The sequence below is a fragment of the Tursiops truncatus genome, chromosome 20 (assembly GCF_011762595.2).
Source record: "Tursiops truncatus isolate mTurTru1 chromosome 20, mTurTru1.mat.Y, whole genome shotgun sequence".
In the NCBI taxonomy this organism is placed as follows: Eukaryota; Metazoa; Chordata; class Mammalia; order Artiodactyla; family Delphinidae; genus Tursiops; species Tursiops truncatus.
The window spans coordinates 58,205,515-58,220,849 of NC_047053.1; the positions used below are offsets into that span (position 1 = coordinate 58,205,515).

The 15,335-nt window shown below is 38.3% G+C and overlaps 1 protein-coding gene across 8 annotated transcripts in view; it reads right to left on the reverse strand.

The window, feature by feature from the left end:
- Window positions 1–15,335, reverse strand: part of HELZ (helicase with zinc finger) — a 156,792-nt gene that overhangs the window by 63,822 nt on the left and 77,635 nt on the right. For all 8 annotated transcript variants that reach the window (XM_019938638.3, XM_019938631.3, XM_033846480.2 and 5 more), the window contains 5 exons: window positions 12,989–13,107; window positions 11,479–11,624; window positions 10,041–10,188; window positions 6,737–6,920; window positions 5,364–5,592 (listed from right to left, as the gene is read on the reverse strand). In XM_019938638.3, the coding sequence (XP_019794197.2) occupies window positions 5,364–5,592; window positions 6,737–6,920; window positions 10,041–10,188; window positions 11,479–11,624; window positions 12,989–13,107 (826 nt within the window). The remainder of the gene's footprint in view (window positions 1–5,363; window positions 5,593–6,736; window positions 6,921–10,040; window positions 10,189–11,478; window positions 11,625–12,988; window positions 13,108–15,335) is intronic.

A 15,335-nucleotide genomic window follows, 5' to 3' on the forward strand; every position in this document is an offset into this window, starting at 1 on the left:
CTTTGTTGCTGCTCGTGGGCTTTCTCTCGTTGCGGTGCGCGGGCTTCTCACTGCGGTGGCTTCTCTTGTTGTGGAGCACGGGCTCTAGGCACGCGGGCTTCAGTAGTTGTGGCTCGCGGGCTCTAGAGCGCAGGCTCAGCAGTTGTGGCGCACGGGCTTAGTTGCTCCACGGCATGTGGGATCTTCCTGGACCAGGGCTCGAACCCGTGTCCCCTGCATTGGCAGGTGGATTCTTAACCACTGCGCCACCAGGGAAGCCCTGGAATGCTAATTTTAATGATGATTATTTATCTCCTAATCAAATTAATAAATACTAAAGGAGAAAAATACATTCAAAATTAATCCAGTTGTACACTGTTGCTCCTGAAGTTTTGAAAATTGATCTCCAAATATTAGAAATATTATATATTACAAAAGATAACATATAAAAAGTTTTAGGATTTTGAATGACTATTATAAATATGCATACCCATCTTTGGTATGAGGTTCAAATAATGTTTTATTATGCTATAAAAGATATGTGATATGGTTTCTTCCCCAGTTGGTATCCTTGTGTCCAGGTGGACAGCAGGTAATCAAGATGGCTTCAAGAAGCATAAATAAAAAGGTTTATATTATAAAAGTTAGTATATGAATGGGAATGGAGTTATTAATACATTCATAAAACTCTGCAGATTTTCATTTCAAACTATGTTTCTCTTACATATGCTTTCTACCATCTTTTCTAATTTTTTAAAGATGAGTTTAAGAAATGGGTCCAGAAAAAATTTCAGGCCTCCATGTCAACAATAGGAAAGGTAAAAATGCTGTAAAATATTAAATATGTATTTCCAACAATAAGACATAAAGGCTAACAAGACACTCATTCAGCTACAGGAAGTGTGTGTTGCTAAGAAATGCACACTGAAAGCTGCCCTTTATTTTTATTCTTAAGAACCTTTCCATAGGAATCAAATTTTTTTTCTCATAGTCTGACAGCTAAGGAAAGACTATCTTCAACATAGCACTCAGGATATAAAATCCAAAAACCTTCCTACCCTTTTGATAAAGAACCCCAAAATATTCAACTGTATTAATATTTATCAATACAATTCTACTACATCCTGTATTAAAAAGGAAGTTTTTTTGGTCTAATTGATAAAGTAATAATTTCATAGAGTGGCATTTTATATTCGTGTGAACTTCAAGACACAGCAAAATGAGGAGAGAATGGATTGACTTTACTACAGCCCAGTTTTTGATTTTTATTTATTATAACATATTTTCATTTCCAGCTTACATAACTAAAATGCTAGAACTTGCTCTATTTCAAGCTCCATACCCTGTCCCTGTACGCTCTTACTTACCTCAACTGCACTGAAGTAACATCGAGTTAAGCAGAACCTTTAAACAACCTCACACGTCACAAGAAGCTGGTAGCTTGGTGACAGTTTTCATCTACAAGATCCCAGGGATCTCAAGGAAACAGCCTTTGAGTTAAAGGAACCGTTTCAGAAGCAACACTAAAGACTTGCTAGAAGCTAATCAAGTTCAACTAATTCCAAAAGCAACCTGGAATTTCCATCTTAAATCTCACTTGTCTTTTGATAGCCTAAGGGAATAGCAAAATGGTCAAGCACGTGGATCCTAGAACTAGGCTGCCTGGGCTTCAGTCATGGCTCTGTCATTCAGCAGCCCTGTAGCGTTGGGCAAGTTATTTAACCTCTCTTCATACCTCAGTTTCCTCATGTGTAAAACAGGGCACCAACAGTGTTATTATTATTATTATACTTTTATCACTAAGAAGACTTTTATTTCTCACTTTTAAACTTTCAGAGAAATGTATTCTTTCCTTCAAAAATTCTTAAAGGCAAAAATATTCCTTTCTTCTCTCTTTGTGAAGGCTCTTTCAAAGACCATTTCACACTGTCCTTGAACTCAATTCTTTAATGAAATACTACACATGGCATTATGAGGCATTTCAGAACACATAACTGGAAGATCACTTGAGAATTTCAACAACACTCAGACTGAAGAATTCACCACTATGATTATTTAAAGGCTTCACCAATTCTCAGCGCCTCCCTAAAATGTTAACATGTTAATTTTTTTTCTAGTAATGTTGGTTAGAAAACCCAAGTGTGTCTCTACGTTGTGAACGTAAGTGTTACTTTCAGAAGACAAAACCTTACGTTCAATCACTGCATGAACCCAAAGTCTGCTTGCATTTTCATGCTAACCTTGCTTCTAGGATCGCTGATAAAACATTGAAAAATCACTTGGTGTCCTCAGGTCATAGAGAGAGAGGGTGTCTGTGCACATACACACACCTCTACACGTGTGAAATAGGTTTATATCTCACTGAGCAGGTGGAATTCGCTAATGAAGAAATTCGGTTCAAAGAGAGATCTCCTCCAAACTCTCTGGTTTGGAAAAACGCATGAACACGCCCCGCCTCCCCTCCCCCATCACCTCTCCTCACTCAGCGTAGATTTATCCACGCACACGCCTCGCTTCCTCGGAAAGGCAGGGTAACCCGGTGAGGTCAATCTGACATCTGTCTGAGTGAGACACTTAGTAGCTATGTGGTCCTGGGCAGTAACTGAAACTCTACATCAGGCTGCCCATTTAAAATGCAAATAAAATACCCACATTACCGGGTCATTAGGATGACTGAGCGAGGCGAAGTGTACAAAGCACTTGACCTAGCACCTGGCACAGAGAAAGCTGTCAATAAACAGCAGCTACTACATTAATATTTGTTTGTTTGGCAAGTGGGAGAAGGGAAAGTTCCCTCCATTCATTTAGGGTTAACAGAAAAATTGTTTAAAAATCCTTTACAACAAAAAAGATTATACAACTGGTTGCCTTCTAAACTGGTATAGTAAACACAGTAATCATTCCTTGAAAACTTGATCAATATTTGGAAATACCATATTAGTTTTTTATAAATATCAAATGAGCAAGGGAGAGAGACATCCTGATTAACTCAAACTATTGATACAAAGAATTCACGCCTTCATTAGTATAGTACCTAAGAATCACATTATGTCCTCCAGGTTTACCTGTATTATGAGATTAATTTAATTTCTAATGAAACTGGAAAGAGTAAAGCATAAACATCCATAGCCTCAACTATCAGCTCCTGGGTTAGAGCTGATTAAACTGTCCAAATAACAGATCATCAGCATTCCCATTCAGCTATGGGTCACATGATTTTCTCTCCCTACACAATGTACTGGACTCTCTGAAAGTATTTTACTTAGCTTATAAATTAATTTGAGGGCCTTGACACACTCCAGCTGAGTAGTAAGAAATAAGCAACCTGTAGGCCTGGCTTCAAGTTAAAAATTAGCCCTGGATCATTCTGATAGCATGGCCTCAGGAAGAATCATTCACCTATTTGCTCTGAGAAAATAACGACTTATGTCAGAGAAGGGGTGAAAAATGCTGATCTCATGTAATTCGCAGTATAATATACCTCTGTGGAAAGGGGTAATGATTTTAAAACATATGCATGTTGGTAAACGTTTGGGGTTATTTATAAAGAATGTCCAAAAGTAATGTCACTCAAGACTACTGTTATACCTATTTATTCCCACAACAGTTTCTAGTTGCTTTTAATACATGTCGGCCTACTTTACATGTGTTAATCTAATAAAATTCTAATCAAACTGTATGTGTTCTCACATTTATCAAATGATAAATATAAACAAAAATGGTAAACTACCACAGCAATATTCTAACCAAATATATTTGCAATGAACAGTAAAGTAACTAAAGTGAACTTCTCAGGAAGGAAGCCAAATTAATAGCCTTAGTTTTATTCATTGGTGTCTTGGAATTAATATAGTTCCTTCCCCAACTTTTTGTCATTAGTGGCTAAAAATTAATGGAAATCTATTTTTAAAACAAGAAACTAAAGATATTTTACAATAGAGCTGTTTAGCTATATATAAACAAATCATGGACCATTCAAGTTTTACTTCCTTAAAAATAAAAGGTTATTCTTCAGAATGTAACCATAAATTAAACTCTACGTGATTAATGGCTTTCCCCTATAAAGTATATTAACTTCTTTTGGAATCTTAAACTCTAATGTATGCAGCTTATTCTTAAAGGTCCCAAATTGTTTCCTTTGCCATAGAATACTTTTTTCCTGCTGAGACAGGAAAACAGATAATAAAATGCTGCTATATCTATATTGCAACAGAAAACTTGGTTTAAACGGGCCACTTCCTAACAACTTTGTCTACTTTAACATATCACGAAGAAATAACTACCCAAGGCGTATTTGAGACCATCAGCACCTCTTTCTACTTTTCTGAACTCACTCTGACAGGTACTAGAACACTTAAAAAATTTTAAGTAATCCCTCGTGTATTTCTTTCTTTTTCATAAAGGATATTCTAAATTTCTGTTCAACTGTTTTTTTGTAACATAGTTTTTCAACATTGCGTAGGCCAAGTCTTATATTACTGGCTTCATACAGTTAAAAGTCCTATTAACTAGTATAAATCGTAAGTGTACAAGGAGAAGTTTTTTATTTATGTTGATATTTTAACATTCCTTATGGCTACAATCTAAGGAATACTAACAGTTCTTTCCAAATACAAGTACCAACCCTTTTTAACCCCCTAATTTTAAGATCCTCTGGATTAACCAGACACAAAGATTTGCACTGAGAAGCCTTGAGAGAAAATGAGAAGGAAACTCATCAAAAACAAGCTAAAACAATAATGAAGGAAAAAAGAGGGGAGTATGGGTATGAAATTCAGTCTCCATCAAAGACAACGCACACACACAAAACCACCTTCAGGACCTCGCACTGGTCAGTCCCTTGTCCTGGAGCACTCTTACCCCAGGAGCCTGCGTAGCTCATACCCTCAACTCCAGAGTCAGCTTCTCAGTGAGGCCTTCTCTGACCACACACACCATGTGAGATCACAAACCGCCCACCCTACCCCATCACTTCTAATGCCCCTTGATGTTCTATTTCTTCCACTGAACTTACCACATAAAATACTACAGTGTTTTTATTTTGTTTACTGTCGGTGTTCCTCTCCTCCCCAATAAAATGTTAAGCCCCACAAAGGCAGAGATATTTGTGTTTTGTTCACTGATGTATCCTCAGTGGCTAGAAGAGTACTTAGAGCACAGTAGGCACTCAGGAAACACCTTGTGAATGATGATTGATTCAATGAACACACAATTTCATGTACAAAATGAATAGGCTCAAAGCAATATATTTTTGTGTTCCCACTGGGTATTAGTTAAGACTAAACTTGATTTTCATTAGCCAGGAGGTCATATAAATATGTGCACAGGGATGCAAATTACTCTACATTCCCCCCTTAATGTCGCAAACACTAACACATCATTACCTGCATCTTCCAACAGAGCACAGAGCAATGGGATCACCCACCACGGCAACCAGGGACTGCGCTCTTGTGATGGCAGTATTGAGAAGCTTATAGTTAGATAAAAAACCATAATCTAAGTCCTCCGTGGAATCTTCCAGCAGTTGCTCTTTCTTTTTAATTGGTGTCTGTTTATGTTTACAAGTATGTCTTGTACGTACTGTGCTAAGAAACAAAACTCTGAATTGCTTTCCTGTAAAAAAAAAAATAATTAAAAATAAGAGGACTGTTATTCTGAGCCATATAATAAAAGCATTTCATTTTTTAAATCTTATTGCTAAATAAGAGGTGCTGATGAGAATGTGGAGAAACTGGAACTCTTGTTCACTGTAGGTGGAAATATAAAACAGTATGTAAAACACTATAGAAAATACCATGGCGGTTCCTCAAAAAATTAAACATAGAACTAACATATGATGCAGCAACTCTACTTCTGGAAACACACCCAAAAGAACTGATTCCATAAGGAAGCCTAGAGAGAGACTAGTCTGTACATGTTCTTTCTTACATCGACACATCTCTTCCCTCATTCTATGACAAGTCTCCACAGATGCGAATACAGTTCTAGTGTCAATTCTTCGTTCTCTCCTCTCCAGGCCAAACAATCCTAGTTCCTTCAACCATTTCTGACTCCACAGGGCAGTTTCTAGACCACTAACTATGCTAGGTCGTCTCTGGACGCTTCCTAGTTTATTAGTAATATTCTTTCTAAAATGCGCACCCAAATTCTGCGTGATCTGAATGCATGGTATACTGGAGCTATTTTTTTCCCCCATAATCTAGAAATTGTCTTACTCTTATTATTGTATATTACCATGAAACTTCAGATTGTACTGGGCTTTTCTGGCACTCACATTATAGTGTTGCTTCACTTACTTAAATGCACAAATTTCATAGCAACTAATTACATGAAAATTTAAAAGAGTTGCTTTATTCACTTAGGAAAATCTAGATGAAGAACAAGCTATGCCTTTAAAAATTTGCTTGACAGGTACAAGCTTTTAAAAATCTTTATAAACAAATTAGTCCTCAGATACATTATAACAACAATAGGTGTTGTATGCTACTGCGATTGCAACTACAGCATACAGATATTTGCAGTTACAGTCATGGAGGAAATCCATTTGTTGATACTTCTTTTATTTGGATATAGAAATTGAACGAACATGTAAATGAGCTCGACCTTGAATTGCCAAATTTGGCATTAAAGAACTTGGTATGAAACGAATACATAATTGCTTGTCCAGAAAAGAGATCTTGAAAACTAAAAATCAAATGTGCACACACTTTAAGATCTAACCATTTGAATAACTTAATTCATTTCCATTAATAGCTACCTTGAACATTTAGCACCCTTTCGACGTTAACATCAGATAATCTCTTTTTTCGAAGTTCAGCGCGTATCCTGAACACCTGGTCGGCATACGGAGTCACCACACCAATACTGCCGTCATCTAACTTCCCCCACGCTACTGGCCACTTCCTTCTTAACTCTTCCACACGTTCCACCACTTCAAAGACCTTTAAACAAACGTACATGTATACATATTAAAGTTATACAAGTGCTTGGAGAAAAGAATATGGTAACTGAAATTGATGTACAAAGGATTCCATTTTAGCAAATGTCGTTTTAAAACCACCTCAAACCAGGAATAATGCTTTGCTGATGTGAACACATTTTTGCTTACATTTCAAGCAGTAAATCTCTACAATAGTGCACCCAGTGAAAACGTGAAAATCGGAGACGATGTAACTGGCCATTGGCCCCACCCCTTACCTGGCCCCCCTTCTCAAATGGGGACAGGTTCGGGTTCCTGTTTAGAGAGAGGCGCGTGGGACTGGCAACCCCACGTTCCCAGTATTTCTCAGTCCACTCTGTAGCTCAGGCCGATGAAACCCATTAGGAGAGCCCCAGAGTCAGCGCCGCCAACGTCTCAGCAGTGCGAGGGCTACCCTTCCTCCTCTCCCCGTGGATATAAGTAAACAGAACAGCCAACAGCTGTCAGCAAACCGCAGCTGGGACTGGGGCAAATCTGGACCTCAGGACAGACTCTCAGAGTTCACTGCCTTCTCATGGTACAACTCTGCCCACGCCCTGTCATTAACCTTGCAGTGAAGTAAGCCCGTATTTTACCATCTGGATTTTCTGGACCCCACTTAGTGAATTAGAGTAGAACTTTTAGTGTAGTTTAATCTACTTTGATTCGATGAATTCATCAAACAAATAGTGTTGATGCTTGGCACAGTAGGGGACAAAATGATTACTAAAACACGCTCCTTGCCTGTGAAGAGATTACTGTATAGTTAGAAAACCGATTCCTAATTTAAAATACGTATTATAAGGCAAGCTCAATAGAGGGTCAGGCAAGAGTCCAGGGGCAGAGAGAGGAAGGAGAAAATTTTAATGTCTTTTAAATACATTATTTATTTACTATTTGTTAGTTAATATCTACTTAAATTTATAATAGTAAATATACAAAAATTTGATAGTTTTATTCCTTTTAAGAACTCGAGGATTAATGGCCAGGATGCAGTTCCCACTTCCACATATAAATTCAATGAATGACAGAGGAACAGACTCTAGTCATCCTGTTGTTATAATGAAATAACAGCAAGTGAAACAACTACCCAGACCGTCCAAGGATTCCGATGAGTCAACTGGATTGAAAACATGGCGCTCTCACCCATAAGGAACAAGCAACACATAACCAGTTCTCCACTTCGTCCCTCTGTTACCCCTTATATAATAGGCAGCATAAAACTGTAGTCAAAATACACAGGCTTGGAATGGTATGAGGAGCTTGGGGAAAGCCCTCTCCCAGATAGACATCTATGAAGCTGGTCAAGGCCAACAGATAATCGTTCGAAGTCTCTGGAGACGATCAAAGAGCTGCCAAGACACTGAGAAGCGTTGTTTCACCAAAGTCTACAGGAAGTCAGGAAGAAGAGTGGAAGGCTGGGGCTGCCCCGCTCTCCCGCAGCCCCCTGTCCTGCAGGACTGTCTCAGCAGCTGAGGGGTAGCTCCCACCTGCTCCAGCTCCCTGGGGGGAAAGAGCTACTCCAGGCGGTTACAGCAGTGGATGAACATCAGAGATCTCGTTTGCCCCAGCAAGGTGCAGCAGGAGGCCATGAGCAGCTGGCAGCACCTGGGTGGCACCTGTTCCCCTTCCCCACCTCCTGCTGCACAGGGAGGGCCTGCGTGGGACAGTGGGTGAAGCAGGCTGTCTCCTTCGCTCGTACCATAGTCAACACGGTAGAAGTCACAGACAAAAACAAAATCTTGATAACAGCAACAAAAAAACACCTCATCACTTACAAAGAACTCTAATAAGATTAACAGATGACTGCTCATCAGAAACAATGAGGGCAATAAAGCAGTAGGAAAGCATATTTCAGTGTGCTGAAAGAAATAACTCAATAATCTAATATCCAGCAAAACTACTTTTCAAAAATGAAGGCAAAATAGAGACATTCCCAGAAAAAAACAAAAACTGAAAGAATTCTTTACTAGCAGACCTGCCCTAAAAGAAACACTAAGAGAAATTCATCAGGCTGAAAGCAAGTGACACCAGACAGTAATTTGAATTCACACAAACAGAGCATACTACTAAAGGTAATTACATGGTTAATTATAAAAGACAGTATAATAGTATATTTATTTTCCTTTCTCTTCTTAACTGATTTTCCAGCCAGCAGTTTCCAACCTGAGTGCAAAAGTAATAAAGGAAACCCTAGAGTTATTTGTCAATATTTCAAACAGGTAAAGAAAAGTTTACCTTTTGCTAAAATTAATTGGCACAGACTAATAAAAATGTCAAGTTTCTTTACTTTTGGCTAGGAGTTTATCAAGTAGGTACTGTCAATTTTCTTGTACTGACTTCTAACTACAGGCCTCTGACCAATTTTTTAATGGAAAGATGAATTACTATTACCTAATAAATGGCATTTTTTTTGGTAAATAAAATGAGTAAATCACGGGACTCAAGGGAAGAAAGGGAGATGGAGATCACATATCACGAATCATTCTTCTAATGACCAACGATGCACACATCCTCCCCTGGGTTTCCTGAAGTCCAGAACTCCACTCCCTTGTGACAGCCAGAACCAAACCTCAGGCTCTCTGGCCCGCTGGCCCCTAAAGACATCACAGGTGTTAGTCTGCTACCTGATCTGACCCCTCATACTCCCCACATTTTCTCTGAACTTAAAAAGTCAGAAACTGTGAGAGAACCACACACGTTGCAGCACATAATGGGTTAGCACCATCGTCATGTGGGTCTGTGTGACCCCCCGGAGCGCAGGATTCCACAAGTCAAGTCTTTTTACTCATGTAAAACGATGCCTCATTGGAGTGTGCACTATAAATTGTGACCTCAGTCCATTTTAGATGGCTTCTTTTAAATGAGGTTCTGTATTTTGGCATTAAGACAAAATGTAAATCAAAGTTTTTGTTTCCCATGGCAGATTCATCTTAACAAATCAATGTTACACAAGAAAGAATAAACTTCCATACTATTTTCATGTAAATGAAGTCAACACACAATAAAATATCAACCCAAAATTTTAAATAAACGCTTAATAAGACCAGACTATATATATGACTGCAAAAATGTCAACAATTTGCAAAAAGGACTAAGGTACCTCTGCATTATTATAAAAAGCTGTGCTATTTTTCTCTTGTACATCTTCCCCTCGTGCTGTAAAGAAGGTTAGTGGGTAGAAATCCTTGTGTGCTGGCTGCTTTCCACTGGCCATCAGTTTGCCCTCATAGAAGAGCTCAGAGGTGTAACTGCAGAAAAAGACCGAAATAAATACATAAATAAAAAGTAACCTATCATCAAAATTAATTTTACCCGTAAGAAAAAATTACCAGTCAAATTTCACGTTGATTTATGCCCATGATTAATTTTAATCCAAACATCTAATACCCATGATGCCAAGATTTTCACCAAAATTAGCCACAGCAATGAAAACACAGTGGGCTCCTGGTATACCACCGATAAATGAATTGACCTGGGGAAGGCATGAAGCCAGAACATAGAAAGAAAAGGAAGAAATGACGACAGTTCAGTACTAGATGGAACTCTTGTTTCATGAGGAAATTTGCTAGCTGTTATGGTTTTCTGTACTCAAATTTTTTAAATGTATATTTTTATTTATGTGGATCATATACTTATGCAAACACAAAGATCTATAGACACTGAAACAATACACACAATTGAAGGGTATTCCAGTCAACTGTAAAATGAATACTCTACTAATGAAGATATTACGTAGTACTCGATTCATCACTGACTGTAGCAAATGACTGGCAACAATAAAAGAGGAATCACATTTCGAGATATTGATAAAAGCCATATTTAAATCTAAACTTATTTTTGTATCTCTCCTACTGCTTTCAGAGAAACCTAAAAATTAGTTTCACATGACCGCCATAATCAATATTATTAAATTATACTAAACTTGAAAAAATCCTAAGATTTTGGTGGTGACAGTGACAGGAATGCAGCACAAAGGGGCTTCCCAGGGTGCTGGGAACATTCTGTTTTTTGGTCTGGATGCTGGTTGAGGGGTACGTTTGGTTTGTGACTACTCACTGGGCTACCATTTATGATACTTTTACTTGTATAGATGCATACTATGTTTAATAGAGACCTTTTAAAACTTTATTACTAAGTTGCATGGTTTTCTTTCCTTCCTCCCTCCCATCCTTCCTTTCTTTTCAAATAGACTCCTTGTATAACGCAGCCAGACACACATGCGCAAACCATTATGCGGCTTGTCAACATATTTGTTTACTACATCATGTAGTTTTACATATACATTATATATTTAGTCACAGAAAAATATGTTTATAGCTAGTAGAACCTGAAGTTTTTGTTTCCAGAACTGCCCTACTATAATAAATTACAACTGACTTTTGAAGTATACTTTCACAGACATAAAATTAAACATAATTTGCAACACTAGGGACACCATGTAACTCTGCTGGGAATAATCTGTCCCTAGGAACAGTGCTGTTTTGAGTCCCCTTCCACCAGACCACACAAAGTGTGACAGAGGGGCAGCTCACACCTACTTGATGATAGCTTCGTGGGAGCGGTAGTTCTCACACAGGAGGATCCTGCAGGGAAACTCGGCAGGGTAATGCTCATAGAGCCGGTCAAGCAGTGAAACGTGAAGGTTTCTTTCCCTGGCAAACTCACTGTAAACGAAAGGGCTGAGCTGTAACAGAGAGACACATGGAGAGAATTTAACTAAATATACAAGTAGTATTTTTTTTTAACATACTTTAAAAAAAATCCACCATGCTGAAACTTCTGATGTACTAAACCTCAACATGCTGAATGCTGGAATAAGCAGAGTCAAACATATTTTTCTAGGAACAATTTTACTACTATATAGAATGAGGCTAAATTTTCTAACTTTTCGTTTCAGCATGCCAACACTAACCTAGAGTTTCTACACATAGGTTAATAAAGGACTCTTCCGGGCTTCCCTGGTGGCGCGGTGGTTGAGTCCGCCTGCCGATGCAGGGGACACGGGTTCGTGTCCCTGTCCGGGAAGATCCCACATGCCACGGAGCGGCTGGGCCCACGAGCCATGGCCGCTGAGCCTGCGCGTCTGGCGTCTGGAGCCCGTGCTCCGCAACGGGAGAGGCCACAACAGTGAGAGGCCTGCGTACCGCAAAAAAAAAAAAAGACTCTTCCAACTTAATAATAAATAGCTACTACCTTAGTAATTTTAGGGATGCAACCCACTGCATCACTGGGGGAGTCAATCAACTGTCTCACTAAAATTAAGCAACTATTTTAAACAGTGAGCTAGCAGGATACACCGCCTATGACTAAAACACTTATTTTTAATAATTAGCAAAAAAGCCATCTTTATCTTGTAAAGTGGAAGGAGCCATCCTTGATTATAACTTTGATGCTAAGAACAAAATTAAACTTCTGGCAAAGAAACAAAAACAGAACTTGTCCCTCTACCTTCAACTCTTTCCTAAATGGATAGCTACAACACTGTGTAGGTTCAATCTCAACCAACTGTGACAAAAGAGAAAGAACCTCAAACTGAAACTTTGCAAAACTGACATTTTAATAGAAAAACTGTAATTTTCTTTCATGCATCGGTATTAAGATCAGACAAGTTCTTTGAGATTTTGGCTATTATTTTTAATTAGGCACTTCGTTTCCCATGATAATGAAAAATTAACCCTTCAGGAAAACAGATGTTGGGGACAGGAACTGGGGAATCATAAGAAGGATAATTTAAATTTATTTGATAAAGAAAAGTAAGAATCAAATATTCATACTACAGAGAACGGAACTTCAAATTAATAAACATGACAATTAGAACACTGATAGACTCATTCATTCCACTCGCTAGCCAAAGAAGGAAAAAAAGTGGGGTGGGGTAGCAATTTTCCTTCAGAAACACCAACATTTTCCACTATTAGTATAGAGATATTTAAAGTACTTAAACTGACATGCATGGCACAATTTCATAGGCTGTTTTAGAAAACAAAACATTAAACATCAAAATATAACAGAAGTTTCTTTCAACACGGTGACTCAGAGGGCACTCACCTGCATGTGGTCACCAGCCAGGACAACCCGTGTGTCCTTAGTTGCTAATGCTAGGGGCATAATGGTTTCACACTCCATGGCCTGGGCAGCCTCATCTAATAGAACGTGTGTAAAAAACCCTGCGAAGTACAGTATAAACACAGGACCGCATATTACAGCAGTGATAAAGGGAGGAGTAGTGTTTTTCTTTTAAGGAAAGAGTTTAGTGTCCTGATTTAAGAGCTGTGAGTACTTTTAATGCCAGTCCTCAATTTAGAAGATCATATCTTTAAATCATTATTTAAAAATAGAAGTTGAAAGGAATAACTATTTTACTCAACAATAGATATGTAAATGACATCTGGTACTAATGGCCCCAAGACTAACAGTTAAATCAGGACACATAAAAAAGACTTTAAAAGTACAAGATAGCAGCTTTTCACCACAAAGAAAAGCTGGCAACAAAACAGTGATAGGCCCAAAATCCTTTCACTATTTATTTGCTAAAACACCAAAAATAAAACAATGGTAGTTTATAAGTAACTTTAGCTTAAACACATACATTAGACATTAAAGAAAATCATACCCAAAATCTAATATAAAGGAGAAAGTGATCATCTAACTTTGACCAAAAACAAAGGTTATCTGTTAGCAAATTCACTATTTTGATTATTTAGGTTTAGTGTGTGTGTGTGTGCGTGTGTGTGTGCGCGCGTGTGTGTGCGCGCGTGCATGTGTGCGTACAGATGATATACGATGTTTTAGCCTAAGACCCTATCCTGGCTGTAAAACTATCACCAGTCTGAAAAAGAAAAAAACAAAAGTGACACAAGTATCAAAAATGTACATTTTCAAATATCCCCCAGATGCAAACACCCACGTCTGGGTTACTGCTGCCACTCACACTGAGGCACAGGAATCTGTGTACAGAAAGGAGGAAAAGCCTCTTTGCCCCTAAAAGAGGAGACAGAAGACAAATCTTGCCGTCTCAATGTGTAGAAGTAAATGTTGCCCCCTATGGCCAGCTCACTGAGGCAGAGAGAGGGGGGCCCCGTTTTTACTAGCACAGGAAAGAACACAAAGTAGCTTCTCTGACCAGTTGTAACTCTCTAGATTAATTAGCCTCCTGTGAGTTGGCCCAAGAACCTAACCTCTATTTCTATGGATAGCAACAAGTTCCAAACAATCTGTTTATACAACTTCCTAATGCAACTTGTTTCTAGGTTGGGAACTTTCTAAACCTTACTGACTGGCAGTAATAACCGCCACCACCATCATCACGGTCCATTCAAACAAATGGCTGTGTTGACAGTACAAGTATCAATAACTGTTGTCTATTTAATGACAGTGGCCCAAGCATGATTTGGACACGTGCATTTTTCTCCCTGTTGAGGAGAATTTGTGCTTTTTGTTCTACAAGACTAATTAAGGAAGATGACTATATAATTATAGGATCAAATTGGAAAAAACTGAGACTAGTGAAAAAAATCTGTTTTCATTAGATAACATTTTAATTAAATAGAACTAGGCTTAAATCAGGAACTGAATAAATCATGAAATTGTTATACTGTTGCTTAAGCTAGTAAAAGAAACCTGAATTAGTCAAACTGATTTAGCCTGAGCCTTGGTTGTCTTAGCTGTAAAATAACCCTCCACAGAGTTGATATGAGAATTAAATAAAGTATAAACAATGCCTAAAACAAAGCAGATCGTTGACGTGCAATAAATGTTCTACACTCTTGCTCTTCAAAGCCATTCTTTACTCTTCCTCAAAACTATACTGTTTAGGAGGCTTGGGTATTTAATTTACGTGGCAAATATGCAGAGTATAATCATGAAGTAATGAGACTGATTGTTAAATAAACATACCAACATTTACATTGCAAATAAGTGTTGTTCCATCAAAGAAGTCAGCTGAGAGGAAATATAACTCATTCCAATGGATGCAGCCACTGTTCAAAACATTTTTGAAACTCTGCTTTTGTAACTGCCCTCACCAGCCAGCTATGAGCTGCGTGCACAAGAAAAATAAGTCTCATTACATGAGAGGCACGTCTCTCTCTTTTTTTTTTTCAACCCCTAATGGTATTGCTCAGTTTGATAACCTACCTTATTTACCAGATATGCCTCAGAAAGATTTTGAAGCTTTTCTAAAATTAACTCTACCCTCAAAAAAGAAAGTTTGGCCACTGTTCATTCTTTAAGATAAACAGAGGTTTATCAAGGGCCTCCAGGTGTCTATACCCTGGGCCAAGTGCCAGGAATACAAGATGAAGAGAACTGTCTCTACCTTCCAGAGACTTAAAAGAATCTGTCACTGGCTCTGAAAGCAATTCCAAAAGGAGAGAGCAATGAAGCGTTGACCAAT